Genomic DNA, 16,508 nt, shown 5'->3' with positions numbered 1-16,508 from the left:
AGAGAGGGCTGCTCTAGCAGATGCCTGGTTTCCTGCAACTACCTCTTCACGCACCACAGCCCAAGCTAAGCAAACACCCGCGGCACAGCGCTGGGTCCGGGCAGATGTGAGCGGGAAAGACGTGCCCGTGCGCTGTGTCTGAGTGGAACCCGGGATGCCCGCGCAGGCAGCGCACTGAACAGCTGTCCGCACAGGAGTCTCACTCGCTTCAGCTCCGCTCTGGGGACAAGACTCCTGGTGTGGGGAGAGGGGAACGGAGCCAGCTCAGGCCTGACGCACAGGAGCCGCACTGCTTCAGCTCCCCTCCACCTTCCCTCCAGGGACAAGACTCCTGCTGTGGAGAGATGGGGAGACGCACACTCAATGGGAACGAGCCAGCTCAGGCCTGACCCACAGGTCTTCTACTCCAGCCACAGAGGACCAGACCCTTCCCGTATTAGGGCGGGGATGGCCACTGAGCAGAGAAGTTTTGCCTCACACCCGGGCGAACTCTGTCTTCCGATTCAAGGCTTACCAAAGTGATAGCTGACAGCACACGCTGAGGAAAGACGTCACTGGTACCCGCATCAGATCCAGCTCTCCCATCAAAAGCATTGAGCACATGTGGTCTCCATTAAGATACTCCCACAGAAGAATAGCCCTTCAAGATGTAATAGGTAACTGTTTCACCTAAATTCATAGAGGCAGAGAACAGTAAGTAAAATGAAAAAGGCAGAGGAACTAATGAAAAAAGCAAGAGAAAACCCCTGAAAAAAATAATGAAAGAGAAATAAACAATTTATCAGATAAATTATTAGAAACGTTGGCAGTGAAAATGTTAACTGAATTAGGAAAAGGAATTGATCTAAAATATGAGCTTCTTCACTAGGAACCAGAAAATATAAAGACCCAGTCAAAAATAAATAATTCAATAGCTGAAATTAAAGAAAAACACATTAAAAGGAATGAATAGCAGACTAAGTGATACAGAAGAACACGTAAGCAATCTGAAAGATAGAATAACGGAAATCATCCAGTCAGAACACCAGAAAGGAAAACAAAAAAGCAATTCAAGAAACAAATGTCCCTGAGAACACTGTGTCCTCACTTTTGCATTATATTGGTTTCAGAAGGAGAAGAGAGAAGATTGAAAATATATTTGAGAAAATTATGCTGAAACTTCAAAAACCTGAAAGAGGAAGTAGATATCCAAGTATAGGAAGCACAGAGGGTCTCAAACAAATTGGACCTAATTAAGCTTAAAAGCTTTTGTACAACAAAGGAAACCATCAACAAAATGGAATGGGGGAAGATATTTGCAAACAGTGCAATGCCCAAGGGCTCAGTATCCAAAATATATGTATATACAGCTCATTCACTTAATATCAGGAGAAATAAACAATCCCATAAAAAGGGGGTCAAAGTAAAAATATAATTTCTCAGTATACTAGTCACATTTATAGTTCTCAATAGCCACATGTGAGTAGTGGCTGCCATTTTGAACTGGATGAAAATATTTTCATCTTTTTTGTAGAAATTTCTCTTAGTTCTGACTAGGCTTCTTGGTGGGAAACAGTATTTGATGGTTAAGATCAAACTGTTTTAAGACAAGTATGGATTATCATGTCATATATAGTCTATAATTCTTAAGAAGTTGGAATGTAATGAAAGAGACACTTCCAAAAATATACTGGGAAAAAATTTAGTTGTTTTTTGTGCTTTAGGGGATCTTCAAATTGGTTGTACCTCGAGATCTTATTATAAATATCAATATTTCAGTTGAGCAAGTAAACATTTATTGAACCCCCCCTCATGTTTAACCCTCATCATGCATTAAGGGTGATGGTCAATATATTCTATAGCTCCTGAAAATTATTGCTTTCTGACATTTGACATTTCACTTTTACAGAGCTATGGTCTGTTCTGTGGATAGCCTCAAATTTGTGGCATCATGGAAAGGTCGCCTACAAGAAGCAAAGCTTCAAATTAAGGTATTAGACTGATTTTAGATATTTATCTGAGTCAAAGATTATACAAGTACCAACTATGATAAAGAGATTCCCCTCCAGTCTCAAAGTCACCTATCTTTGTAGTGTAAGATCAGCAGAGATAAATTGTATTACCTATGTGAAAAATCAAAGTAAGTTAAGATTTAACATGAAACAAGCTGTACAAAATGCAACCTGTTCTAATACAAAAATAAGAATATTAGGAATATAACATATTTGAAAATATAACTCATTAAAAATGATATAAATCTTGAAGTTCTGTTATATTACCTCTTCTAACATTCAAGTTAATAAATACTTGCTATACAATAAAGTATGTGTAAGGGCTTCCCTGATAGCTCAGTTGGTAAAGAATCCACCTGCTATGCAGGAGACCTGGATTTGATCGCTGGGTTGGGGTCGCAAAGAATCAGACACAACTTAGTGACTGAACAGCAGTACATGATGCTGCATGTTTTCGTATGATTATCTTGGTCTGTCTTATGAGACTGTAATGTCATTGAAGACAAAGACTGTCTTATCTATCTTCAGATCCTCAGCATCTAGTTCAGTGTTTTAACATATGATTAAAATAAATGTAAAGTCATTTATAAATGTCAAATGAAAAATAAAAGAATTCTGCTTTACTAGATAAAAGTAGAGAACTATATACTAAAACATACTTTTGTTTCTAATTAAAAAAACACATACTGCCTAATAAAACCTAATCCACATTGAGAGAAATAAATGAAAAAATATATACACATATATAGGTTTTCAGAGACCTTGTAATAAACATGTCAAGGAAATTATTATTTATATCCATGATAAAAGAGACAACAAAGGCTCAGATTGCTCTATTAGTTACTTTAAAAAGTTACATGGCTCTGTTTCCCTGATGACTCAGTGGGTAAAGAATCTGCCTGCAACACAGGAGACACAGGGGATGCGGATTTGATCCTAGAGTCAGGAGGATCTGCTGGAGGAGGAAATGGCAACTCACTCCAGATTCTTGCCTGAGAAAGCCCATGGACAAGAAGAGCCTGGAGGGCTACAGTTCATGGGGTCACAAAGAGTCAGACATGCCTGAGCATGTGCGCGCACACACACACACAGTCAATGTAAGACTCTATTTCTTTACCTTAGTTAACCTTAGGCAACTGACAGGTCAGAAATTCTGTTTCATAGTCCTAGTTTCCAGGTCAACGATTTTCTTTTCATATCACTACTACTTTCTCACATACTGTATAATGTATCATATTTGTTATTTATTTGTCTTACTCAACTGGAATGTAAGCCCCATGAGAATAGTCTTTCCTTTTTTCAGTTTTCTTGTATCTCAGATACCTCCAGCAATACCTTATACGTAATAAACACTCAGTTATACTCTTGTTGAATTGTTGAGTGGAGGACCAACAATAGGAGAGGTTCTATAATAGGCCTTATTAACATCAACTGTAATGGTGTAGTGTGCCAGAAATTTGATCACTGACAATAAGTTAGATCTTTCCCTTTTGGCTTTATAGATTGCAAAAACATTCTCCCTTGAAGCAAAATTAGCAGTTCTTATTCATCCTTTGCATTTTAACCTTAACCTCTAGCCCATAAAAGCTACCTTAACTATTATGGGTACACATAAACTGTGGCCTAGTCATTAAGGAGAAGGAGGAAACCCATGAATCATGCACTTTACCTCGTTGTGTGGTCTCTTAGCATATACATAGAATGTAGTATCATTACTTAGGTATACTGCTATAAAAAACAAGGGAAACAAATTTTATTTTATTCTGTGTTAAGGTATATTCATATTCCCCAAACTATTTTCCCCCTGCTCTTACAAAATGAAATAAAATTATCTACAATCAGAAAATCCCAAGTGTATATGTTTTGTTTTATAAATGGGGGGGAAAGGCTGAGAGTAAAACACAATTCTAATCTTAGTTCTCCAAAACAGAGCCATGTAACTTTTTAAAGTAACTAATAGAGCAATCTGAGCCTTTGTTGTCTCTTTTATCATGGATATAAATAATAATTTCCTTGACATGTTTATTACAAGGTCTCTGAAAACCTATATATGTGTATATATTTTTTCATTTATTTCTCTCAATGTGGATTAGGTTTTATTAGGCAGTATGTGTTTTTTTAATTAGAAACAAAAGTATGTTTTAGTATATAGTTCTCTACTTTTATCTAGTAAAGCAGAATTCTTTTATTTTTCATTTGACATTTATAAAAGCAACTTTATTGTTAAAAACTAAAATATTTGTTGGTCAATATGTTTAGGAATAAGTTTGATAGAATTATGTCTTAAACTTTAAGTTAAAAAAAAATATCCCTTCTTATGGGATGTGAGTTGATTCAATAGAACTTTTCCCCTCTTTGGCCCCTCATTCATGTAAACAATAGGTGCATATTTCCTAATTTCTTACCTGAAGTTTATATTTCTCAGATAAAAAGTTTTTATAAGCCCCTCACTGCAGTTGGCATAATCAGTAAGTTCTAAACAATTGATTTAGGTTCCTTTTAATACAATTTTCAATGAAAGGGTTGTTTTGATAGGAAAATTTTGGATTTGAGTTACATTTGAATTTTATTGTCACTGTAAAACTTAACTGGTTTTAAATTTTTTCAGTCTCTACCACCCTAGACTGAATTCAGCTAGTGAAATCTTCAAGCAAGGCTGTAGTTCCCACATCAATCAATATCTCAAACCCTTTAGACCTGCTTAAGAGAATATGTATGTGTATTGATTTTTTTAGATCCTGAATGTGGCCCTCTAAAATTTCCTCACTTCCATTATTGATTTATTATTTGTTAACAGCAGTTGTGAAACTTAGTACTAGAACATGCATCAGTCAAACACCTGTTCTACCTGCGTGCTCAGTCTTGCCCAAGGCTGTGCAAGTTTTGCTCTGGCAACTCTGGGCCGCTTGCAGTTCCCTCCTTTACTGCCAGTGCCACGAAACACAAAGGGAAAAATCAGCTCTTCTCTCTCGGCAAATCAGGCTTATTAAATATGGTATCCTCTTGTTAATAATGCATGGTTCTCTGAGATACCTGAACGCTGCTGCTCCTTTGGGACCTAGTAGCATATTAAACGGAGAAGGCGATAGATAGCACCCCACTCCAGTGCTCTTGCCTGGAAAATCTCATGGACGGAGGAGCCTGGTGGGCTGCAGTCCATGGGGTCGCTAAGAGTCAGACACGACTGAGTGACTTCGCTTTCACTTTTCACTTTCATGCATTGGAGAAAGAAATGGCAACCCACTCCAGTGTTCTTGCCTGGAGAATCTCAGGGACGGGGGAGCCTGGTGGGCTGCCATCTATGGAGTCGCACGGAGTCGGATACGACTGAAGCGACTTAGCAGCAGCAGCAGCATATTAAAGCCACTTACGCTTGCCAGGTCATTTCGGCTACTTCATGCCAGGCTAGGGTTTGCCCATTTACCAAGTGGTTATTATACTATTTGTATTTCAACTCCCTCCCTTTTAGAGCTTACCGGGAAATAAAAGTTAAAACAGTGAGGAAATTGAAAATTTAGACATTCGAGGTTTCATGAGGAGAATGGGCTCATCAGAATTAGGAGTGACAAGCTTCAGGCACATCTTCCCCAAATGAGTGTGAGCTACCAGTTGTAGCTTATCAGTCCAGCAGTGGAAAGCTTACCAAAAAAACCTCTTTAATAGTTTATTTTTACTGACATTTTGAAATAGTTTATTGACATTACTATGGCCTTGTGTCTACCAAATATCATAATTAAGTCCAGAGGAAAATACATCATACGACCTCTTTCTCTTCATCTTTCCACTTAAATAGACCAGTATTCAGTGACAACACCTCTTTTTTTTTTTAATTGTTTTATTGAAGGATAATTGCTTTACAGAATTGTGTTGTTTTCTGTCAAACCTCAACATGAATCAGCCATAGGTATACATATGTCCCTTCCCTTTTGAACCTCCCTCCCATCTCCCTCCCCACCCCACCCCTCTAGGTTGGTACAGAGACCCTGCTTGATTTTCCTGAGCCAGACAGCAATTCCCGTTTGCTATCTGTTTTACATATGGTGATGTAAGTTTCCATGTTACTCTTTCCATACATCTCACCCTCCCCTCCCCTCTGTGTCCATAAGTCTATTCTCTATTGTCTGTTTCTCCATTGCTGCCCTGTAAGTAAATTCAGTACTATTTTTCTAGATTCTGTATATGTGTGTTAAAATACGATATTTATCTTTCTCTTTCTGACGTACTTCACTCTGTATATAGGTTCATCCACCTCATTAGAACTGACTCAAATGCATTCCTTTTATGACTGAGTAATATTCCATTGTGTATATGTACCACAACTTCTTTATCCATTCATCTGTCGATGGACATCTAGGTTGCTTCCATGTTCTATTGTAAATAGTGCTGCAGTGAACAATGGGATATGTGTGTCTTTTTCAGTTTTGGTTTCCTCAGGGTATATGCCTAGGAGGGGGATTCCTGGGTCATATGGTGGCTTTATTCCTAGTTTTTTAAGGAATCTCCACACCCTCTTCCATAGTGGCTCTATCAATTTACATTTCCACCAACAGTGCAAGAGCGTTCCCTTTTCTCCACACCCTTTCCAGCATTTATTGTTTGTAGACTTTCTGATGATGGCCATTCTGACTGGTGTGAGGTGATATCTCGTTGTAGTTTTGATTTGCATTTCTCTAATAATGAGCGATGTTGAGCATCTTTCCATGTGTTTGTTAGCCATCTGTATGTCTTCTTTGGAGAAATGTCTGTTTAGTTCTTTTTCCTACTTTTTGGTTGGGTTGTTTGTTTTTCTGGTATTGAGTTGTATGAGCTCCTTGTATATTTTGGAAGAAATCCTTTGTCAGTTGTTTCATTTGCTATTATTTTCTCCCATTCTGAGGGTTATCTTTTCACCTTGCTTATGGTTTCCTTTGCTGTGGAAAAGCTTTTAAGTTTAATCAGGTCTCACTTGTTTACTTTTGCCATTTTAAGACATCTATTTCTTATAGTTTTCATTTTTAAAACTGAGCACTTAATGTGAATATCCTTATACAGTCATTATCAAGTACATATTATTTTTAAATCATAGGGAAACTTTAAGAATGCTTAGTAATATGATTTTCTCTAAAAGTCTATCTCTAAAATGATTTGATATTTACAAAATAATGTGATATAAAACTAGGTCAACAAAAAATTATTTTCCTTGAAAAGCAATCAAAGATTTAAAATCTGCTATTCCTGTAGCATTAAATGCTGTGAGTGTCTCATTATATTTACACGAGTGTAATGGGCTTTCAGGGGCTTCGCTGGTGGCTCCGTGGTAAAGAATCTGCCTGCCAGTGCAGGAGACGCAGGTTTGATCCTTGATCCCAGAAGATCCCACAGGCTGGGGAGCAACTAAGCCCATGCACCAGCTATTGGGCCCGTGCTCTCCAGCCCAGGAGCCGCAACTACTGAAGCCCGCGCTCTCTAGATCCGTTCTCTGCAACAAGAGAAGCCACTGCAGTGAGAAGCCTGCACACCCAAGCAGAGGGTAGCCTCCGCTCGCCACAACTAGAGAAAAGTGCATGCAGCAGTGAAGACCCAGCACAGCCAAAAATAAATAATAGATAAAAATTACCAAAAAGAAAAATAAAAGCCTTTTAATTCTTGTTGACTATACTGTTTCATAGTCTGGCCAACTTAATGCTATCTTTTCATGCCCTCCAAATATAGTAGGAGGCTGAGAACTGGCTGACATTACCTGTTTGGGAAGTCTCTCTACTATGAAACCTCTGACTTTACTTGATACGTTACTGAAAAAAATTCCAAGTGCTGGGATTATATACTAAGTTCCATTAACTGTTCTAGTCCTTCCCCAGCTTTCAAAAACTTCTAAGAAACCTGTTTGTATTTCTTTCTGGAATATAACTTTCCTTAGCATATTCTCCTTTCTTCAACCTACATCAAGCCACATAACAGAATTTTATATTTTCTAGTTCAGTTCAGTTCAGTCGCTCAGTCATGTCTGACTCTTTTCAACCCCATGAACTGCAGCATGCCAGGCCTCCCTGTCTATCACCAACTCCCGGAGTCCACCCAAACCCATGTCCATTGAGTCGGTGTTGCCATTCAGCCATCTCATCCTCTGTCGTCCCCTTCTTCTCTTGCCTTCAATCTTTCCCAGCATCAGGGTCTTTTCAAATGAGTCATTTCTTCGCATCAGGTGGCCAAAGTATTGGAGTTTCAGCTTCAGCATCAGTCCTTCCAGTGAATATTCAGGACTGATTTCCTTTAGGATGGACTGGTTGGATCTCGTTGCAGTCCAAGGGACTCTCAAGAGTCTTCTCCAACACCACAGTACAAAAGCAGCAATTCTTTGGCACTCAGCTTTCTTTATAGTCCAACTACCGCATCCGTACATGACTACTGGAAAAACCATAGCCTTGACTAGACGGACCTCTAAAAATATAAAAGAAACAGATAAAAATATCTTTAGTGTTATTTTATTTTACCGAATATATACAACATATTGTTGTTTCAGCATGTAATAAATATTTTAAAATTATGAATGAGATTTTACTTTGTCTTTTCTTGTACAAAGTCCTTGAAATCCATCATATATTCTATATTTATGGCACATCTCATTTCAGACTAGTAACATCTCAAGTGCTCAATAGCATATGTGACCTTGGCTACTGTATTGGACAGTAGCTCTAGACAGAGAAGGTAATTCCCTAGAGAAAATTTAAACATTCTCTAGCATTCAAGTTTTTTCCAAATCATTTTTAGTTATTTTTCTTATTAAACAATTACAAATACAGAAGAGGAAAGAATAGTAAAATGAATCTCCATATTCAAAGTTTTCAAGATTTAGAGCTATTTCTTCTTTTTCTCTTTTTTCATTGTTTTTGCTAAAGCAAAGTCCAGGCATTTTACTTCTCCATTTCTCAAAAATTTTTCTTATATAAATGCAATATATTATCACACATACAAAAATTAACAATTGGCATCATTTAATAGCCAGTTCACAGCAATATTTACCACTGTCTCAAAAAACAAAAAAAAAATTTCCAATACTGTGTTCAAATTCGGGTCAAAGTCCAGACACTGTGTTTGGTTATTGTGTACCTTACGTTTTTTCACATCTAAATCAAGTTCATCTTTTTATTTCATACCACTGTTTGTTACAGAATCAAGGTCACCTCTCCTGTAGAATGATGTTTTCCTGGAAATCTCTTGTTTTATCTATGATCCAGTGGATGTTGGCAATTTGATCTCTGGTTCCTCTGCCTTTTCTAAATCCAGCTTGAACATCTGGAAGTTCTCGGTTCACATATTGTTGAAGCCTGGCTTGGAGAATATTGAGCATTACTTTACTAGTGTGTGAGATGAGTGCAATTGTGCAGTAGGTTGAGCATTCTTTGGCATTGCCTTTCTTTGGGATTGGAATGAAAACTGACCTTTTCCAGTCCTGTGGCCACTGCTGAGTTTTCCAAATTTGCTGGCATAGCCAAATAATTTCCAGTAAAATCTTTATTTTGCCCTATTAGCCTACCAGGCTCCTCTGTCCATGGGATTTTCTAGACAAGAGTACTGGAGTGGGTTGCCATTTCCTTCTCCAGATTTAAATGGATACACTGTTGTGATCCTTAATGGACTGGAACTTGGGGGTACAGAGTCGACCAATAAGAAAGTGAAAGAAGGAAGAAAAGAGGCTGATATTCCCTGGTTTACACAGTATGCCAATATAACTCTAGGACAAAGAGCTAGCACTGTCTACATAAGCTCAGGGCGCCCTCTCGAAGAGGTCTTGAAAGCCCGGGCAAGTAAGTAGACACGGCAGACACCTGTGCTCCGCGGAAGCCGCCTGAAAGGGAGAGGCGGGGAGAGAGAGAGAGAGACATGGGGACCAGTGCTCTGATGGAACAAAGGCGTTTATTTAACATATTGTGGGCATATATATACTCTCCTACAAGATAGCCCCTTTTAGCAGAGACAGGGATCAAAAATTTAACAAGTCATCCAGAAAGCCAGAAGCTAGAATCATTCTCAAGAGGGGGGGTTGTAAAAGTTACTTTACATATCAGAAGGGAAAAGAGTTGTAAATGGCTGCTGTTCACCATATGGAATTTCCGGAGGAATGAGATACATGAATTTCTATTATTCCCGAAAGCTGGCTTGCCAGCCCTCTGGCACCTGTATTCAGGTGCTGTTAAGGAACATAGAATTCATGCAAGACTGAAAACAGCACACAGGAGGCCTCCTGTTAAATGTATCCTGACAATACACCATATAAAATAATTCTCAATGTCTAGGAACTAGTAGATGGATTAGCCTAAATGAACAGTAATAGCTGATCCTTACTGAACACTTATTGTATATCAGGTAATTTTCCAAGTATTTTAAATGTGATATTAGAGGGGAACTTTTATTTCCCTTTCTGGTAGTTTTTTTGCGTGTGGAGGAATATTTACTCATGTTCATACTCCTAGACACTCTCTACCTTCTACCTGACTCTTCCCTTTCCAGGAAAGGTGTCACTTTATCTGATTAAGAGTTTGAGTCAGGAACCCAGGGCTGAATACTGTGCCTTCCTATGCTTTTCTCTCGGGTTACATATTCTGCTCTGCCCCTTCAAGGTAGCCCCTGCATCTGGTGTAACTGGCTCTTTAGCGTAGTACTGTCATAACTAGGAGTTAAGCCTTCCAAATTCTTGTGTTTAGTATTAGCAAGTACATTTGCCTGGAGATCTATTATATCCACTAAGCTATCTTTTTTCAGGAAGAAAAAAAAGTAGTATTTTAGGCCTCCCTGCTTTTTCTCCTTCCATTGATGCAGAATTGCAGATGAAACAGGGTACCATTTGTTGATACCACTCCAATCTCTGATATATCAATATTATCATTTTATTATGTAAACAATAGATACTGCTTTTTGAAAGTCAGTGTTTTAATTTTCTTTAAATTCCGGAGTTGGGGAACGATAGAGGATGAAATAGAAAAGGACAAATTTAGAGGATTTTATTAGAAGTGGCAGCCGTTGGTAGTTGATAGTATATGGGAAGTTCAGAAGGTGGGACCAAGAATGTCTCCCGTGTGTCTGATTAAGGAACTACATGGTCAGTAATGTCAGTTATTGAAATAAGGCTCCAAAGGACAGTATTTAGCACCCCTCCAACTCCCTGGTTAGAAGAGGGAAAAGAGAAGGGGGTGGTAGAGGATGACTTGGTTAGATAGTGTCACCAACTCAGTTGAACTTGAGCAAAATCTGGGAGATATGGAGGATAGAGGAGCCTGGCATGCTTTGGTCCATGGGGTTGCAAAGAGTCGGACACATGCATCTGAATCAGTTCTAATGCGATGGATGAAACTGGAGCCTATTATACAGAGTGAAGTGATTCAGAAAGAAAAACACCAATACAGTATATTAACGCATATATATGGAATTTAGAAAGATGGTAACAACGACCCTATATGTGAGACAGCAAAAGAGACACAGATGTAAAGAACAGACTTTTGGACTCGGTGGGAGAAGGCGAGGGTGGGATGATTTGAGAGAATAGTATTGAAACCTGTATATTACCATATGTGAAACAGATCGCCAGTCCAGGTTTGTTGCATGAGACAAGGTGCTCAGGGCTGGTGCGCTGAGATGACCCTGAGGGATGGGATGGGGAAAGAGGTGGGAGTGGGGTTTAGGACGGGGGATACAAGTACACCCATGACTGATTTCATGTCGATGTATGGCAAAACCACTACAATATTGTAAAGTTGCCTCCAATTAAAATATATTAATTAAAATTTTAATTTACTTTGCTTCAAGGCTATACTTAAGCCACCTTTAAAGTGGCCTGTATAACATCATATCAGTGGTGTAGAAAGAATATTGAACTTAGGGATTCAGTAATTCTGTTTTTATCCCAACTCTTTCACTGAAAAAAGTTGTTTATGTTTTCTTGGTAAAGCAACTAATCAGAACTATTTGTCAAGACAGACTCTACTAGTACTCTTCCCATAACCATCCTCTGACTGTAATGTAGTTGAAAATGATTTCAGCTCTTTGAACTTAATGTGTTCCCTTACCTCTAAATTCTATATTATGTTAAAACTTCAAAGACACTAAACAATATTTATAAGATTGTTTTATTTTCTATCAAGTTCAAATTGTGAGAATATAGATATGGATCTGAATTCAAAATGCAGACTCTACATTTATTACCAGAAACTAAAAGAATGAACTTAAGAAATACGAAGCTAATATTACCAAAATATTTATATTTTTATTTTCATACTTTAACAAATTTACACTAACGCTAATTTAGAGTAAGAGATGAACTCCTTTTTTGTTTGTTTTTTTAATATATTTATTTATTTTTGGCTGTGTCTCTAGTTGCAGCTAGAGAAGGAAATGGCTACCCACTCCAGCATTCTTGCCTGGAAAATCCCATGGACAGAGGAGCCCAATGGGCTGCAGTCCATGGGCTCACAAAGAGCTGGGCACGACTGAGCTACTAACACCTACACTACTTGAGGCCTCTGAGCGTAGTTGCCCTTTGGAATGTGAAATCTTACTTCCCCAACCAAGGACTGAACCCATGGAAGACAGATTCTTTTTTTTTTTTAATTTATTTATTTTAATTGGAGGGTAATTACTTTACAGTATTGTGGTGGTTTTTGCCATACATCAACATGAACCAGCCACGGGTGAACATGTGTCCCCGTGCTGCACCCCCTCCCTCCCTGCCCTGTCCCTCTGGCTTGTCCCAGAGCACTGGCTTTGGGTGCCCTGCTTCATGCATCCACCCTGCAGTGGGGAAGACAGGTTCTGAACCAGTGGACCACCAGGGAGGTCCCCAAGAGATGGACTCTTTTTTTCCTTTCTGTATTCTTCTTTCAGCTGTGTGTGACATGTTAAGAATTGTTTTGCATTAACCTTTCTGAATTTTGTTCTGTCCTTTAGAAAATGATGTCAGAATTCCAAGCGAGGGGCACTTGTTCTTTTTCTCTAGTGTGCTTGTCTTCCCCCTCCCCTGGAAAAAGAGTAACATTTTGGCTTTTGTCTTTACGTTTCTATTATTCTAGTGCCAAGGCACATGCAGTTGTATAACTGATGACATTTATAAGTATTTTTTCTCAAATATTTGCTAAAATTCAGGATTCAGCCTAAAGGAAGCTCACAGTGAACACTGGTCCAGGCCTTCGCCTTCATTATCCTCGGATAAAATACCATGATCTTTGTTTTAACATTGTTTGAAATGTATAGTTACAATGGAAATTGTTGCTGTCCTTCTGAAGATATAATAGAGTAACTCCTGTCGTTTCAGACTAGTACGTATTTTAATGGTTTATATATCTCTGTGGCAGATCAGTGGCTTACTGCTGGAAGGATGCAGTTTTGATGGAAATCGACTTTCTGAAAATCAGCATGATTCTCCTAGTGTATCATCAGTTCTCCCTTGTTTTATGGGCTGGATTCCACAGGTAATACATTTTTAACATGGACAAGTTTAATCAATTCATTTTTGGATTGTATCTTTTTAATAAGATATTCTTGGCCTATAAAGTTTTTGTTTACTTTTTAATCTCACCTGCATTTGAACAAATTTATAGTCAAAATGTTGTGTCCTTTATAATATTTAAGATGTATAGCAGTTTTTTTTTCTTTGGGAGGAGGGAATGTTAGTTCTAGAAGGTCTTCTAGGCCCTCATAAAACTGTTCAACTTCAGCTTGTTCAGCATTACTGGTCAGGGCATAGACTTGCATTACTGTGATATTGAACGGTTTGCCTTGGAAACGAACAGAGATCATTCTGTTGTTTTTGAGAGTCCATCCAAGTACTGCATTTCAGACTCTTGTTGACTGTGATGGCTATTCGATTCTTCTAAGGGATTCTTGCCCACAGTCATTATAGGGGACTGGAATGCAAAAGCAGGAAGTCAAGAGATACCTGGAATAACAGGCAGATTTGGCCTTGGAGTACAGAATGAAGCAGGGCAAAGGCTAATAGGGTTTTGCCAAGAGAACACATTGGTCATGGCAAACACAACACAACAATACAAGAGAAGACTCTACACGTGGACATCACCAGATAGTCAACACCTAAATCAGATTGATTATATTCTTTGAAGCCAAAGATGGAAAAGCTCTATACAGTCAGCAAAAACAAGACTGGGAGCTGACTGTGGCTCAGATCATGAACTCCTTATTGCCAAATTCAGACTTAAATTGATGAAAGTATGGAAAACCACTAGACCATTCAAGTATAGCTTAAATCAAATCCCTTACGATTATACAGTGGAAGTGACAAATAGATTCAAGTGATTAGATCTGATAGAGCGCCTGAAGAACTATGGATGGAGGTTCATGACATTGTACAGGAGGCAGTGATCAAGTTCAGTTCAGTTCAGTTCAGTCTTAGTTGGGTCTTAGGAAGCATAGTACGAACAAAGCTAGAGGGGGTGATGGAATTCCAGTTGAGCTATTTCAAATCCTAAAAGATGATGCTGTGAAAGTGCTTCACTCAATATGCCAGCAAATTTGGAAAAAAATCAGTAGTGGCCACAGGACTGGAAAAGGTCAGCTTTTATTCCAATCCCAAAGAGAGGCAATACCAAAGAATGCTCAAACTGCCACATAGTTGCACTCTTCTCACACACTAGTAAAGTAATGCTCAAAATTCTCCAAGTGAGGCTTCAGCAGTGCATGAAACATGGACTTCCAGATGTTCAAGCTGGATTTAGCAAAGGCAGAGGAACCAGAGATCAAATTGTCAACATCTGTTGGATCATCGAAAAAGTGAGAGAGTTCCATAAAATCATCTACTTCTGCTTCATTGACTATGCCAAAGCTTTTGAGTGTATAGATCACAATAAACTGTGGAAAACTCTGAAAGAGATGGGAATACCAGACCACCTGACCTGCCTCCTGGAAAATCTGTATGCAGGTCAGGAACCAACAGTTAGAACTGAACATGGAACAATACACTGGTTCCAAATCAGGAAAAGGGTATATCAAGGCTGTATATTGTCACCCTGCTTATTTCACTTATATGCAGAGTTCAGTTCAGTTGCTCAGTCATGTCCGACTCTTTGTGACCCCATGAGCTGCAGCACGCCAGGCCTCTCTGTCCATCACCAACTCTCGGAGTCTAGCCAAACCCATGTCCATTGAGTCGGTGATGCCATCCGACCATCTCGTCCTCTGTCGTCCCCTTCACATCAGGTGGCCAGAGTATTGCAGTTTCAGCTTCAACATCAGTCCTTCCAATGAACACCCAGGACTGATCTCCTTTAGGATGGACTGGTTGGATCTCCTTGCAGTCCAAGGCACTCTCAAGAGTCTTCTCCAACACCACAGTTCAAAAGCATCAATTCTTCTGAGCTCAGCTTTCTTTATAGTCCAACTCTCACATCCATACATGACTATTGGAAAAACCATAGCCTTGACTAGATGGACCTTTGTTGACAAAGTAATGTCTCTGCTTTTTAATATGCTATCTAGGTTGGTCATAACTTTCCTTCCAAGGAGTAAGTGTCTTTTAATTTCATGGCTGCAATCACCATCTGCAGTGATTTTGGAGGCCCCCAAAATAAAGTCTGACACTGTTTCCACTGTTTCTCCATCTATTTCCCATGAAGTGATGGGACCGGATGCCATGATCTTAGTTTTCTGATTGTTGAGCTTTAAGCCAACTTTTATAAAGCTGACTGCCAAAGAATTGATGTTTTTGAACTGTGGTGTTGGAGAATACTCTTGAGAGTCCCTTGGACTGCAAGGACATCAAACCAGTCCATCCTAAAGAAAATCAGCCCTGAATATTCACTGGAAGGAGTGATGCTCAAGCTGAAACTCCAATACTTTGGCCACTTGCTACGAAGAACTCACTCATTGGAAACGTCCCTGATGCTGGGAAAGATTGAAAGCGGGAGGAGAAGGGGACGACAGAGGATGAGATAGTTGAATGGCATCACCGACTCAATGGACATGAGTTTGAGTAGGCTCTGGGAGCTGGTGATGGACAGGGAAGCCTGGTGAGCTGCAGTTCGTGCGGTCGCAAAGAGTTGGACAAGACTGAGCGATTGAACTGAACTGATAGGACATTTTAAAGCCTTTATTTTGTTATGAAAAGAATAACATCATAATTTTAATTTCTAAATAAGTTATAGTCTAAGAAGAAAAAAGCTTTAAATGGTAATATGAACTACCAATGTTCATGTTATTTTCAGCAATGTGCTAAATGCTTTATATACTTGACCTTCTATACTCCTCTGAGTAGCCCTGCAAAGTGGGTATTATTATTCCTATTTTCAAATGTGGAAATGTGTTCACATAATTAATTGAGGAAATATGTAGTCACATGACTTAGATGTGTGTTCACATAGCTAAACATGCAGAAATCGACAGCAGCAAGAGGTTAATACACATCTGGCTTTTATATCATGCCATGTCATTATGCTTCTGATTGGCAAATGAAGAAAACTGTCTTGACAGAGACTTATTAAGATAACTTTTCCCTTTTAAGGGGCTTCGTTGTTGCTCAGCTGGTAAAGAATCTGCCTG

The 16,508-nt window shown here is 38.9% G+C and overlaps 1 protein-coding gene across 3 annotated transcripts in view; it reads left to right on the top strand.

Moving 5' to 3' along the window:
• Positions 1-16,508, top strand: part of DYNC2H1 (dynein cytoplasmic 2 heavy chain 1) — a 362,922-nt gene that overhangs the window by 334,397 nt on the left and 12,017 nt on the right. For all 3 annotated transcript variants that reach the window (XM_081541773.1, XM_081541771.1, XM_081541772.1), the window contains 2 exons: positions 1,889-1,970; positions 13,313-13,429. In XM_081541773.1, the coding sequence (XP_081397899.1) occupies positions 1,889-1,970; positions 13,313-13,429 (199 nt within the window). The remainder of the gene's footprint in view (positions 1-1,888; positions 1,971-13,312; positions 13,430-16,508) is intronic.

The sequence above is a fragment of the Giraffa tippelskirchi genome, chromosome 11 (assembly GCF_054371585.1).
Source record: "Giraffa tippelskirchi isolate mGirTip1 chromosome 11, T2T-mGirTip1v1.2.pri, whole genome shotgun sequence".
Lineage (NCBI taxonomy): Eukaryota > Metazoa > Chordata > Mammalia > Artiodactyla > Giraffidae > Giraffa > Giraffa tippelskirchi.
The sequence above is the reverse complement of the archived record's forward strand: the minus strand, read 5'-3'. Positions and strand labels throughout refer to the sequence as shown.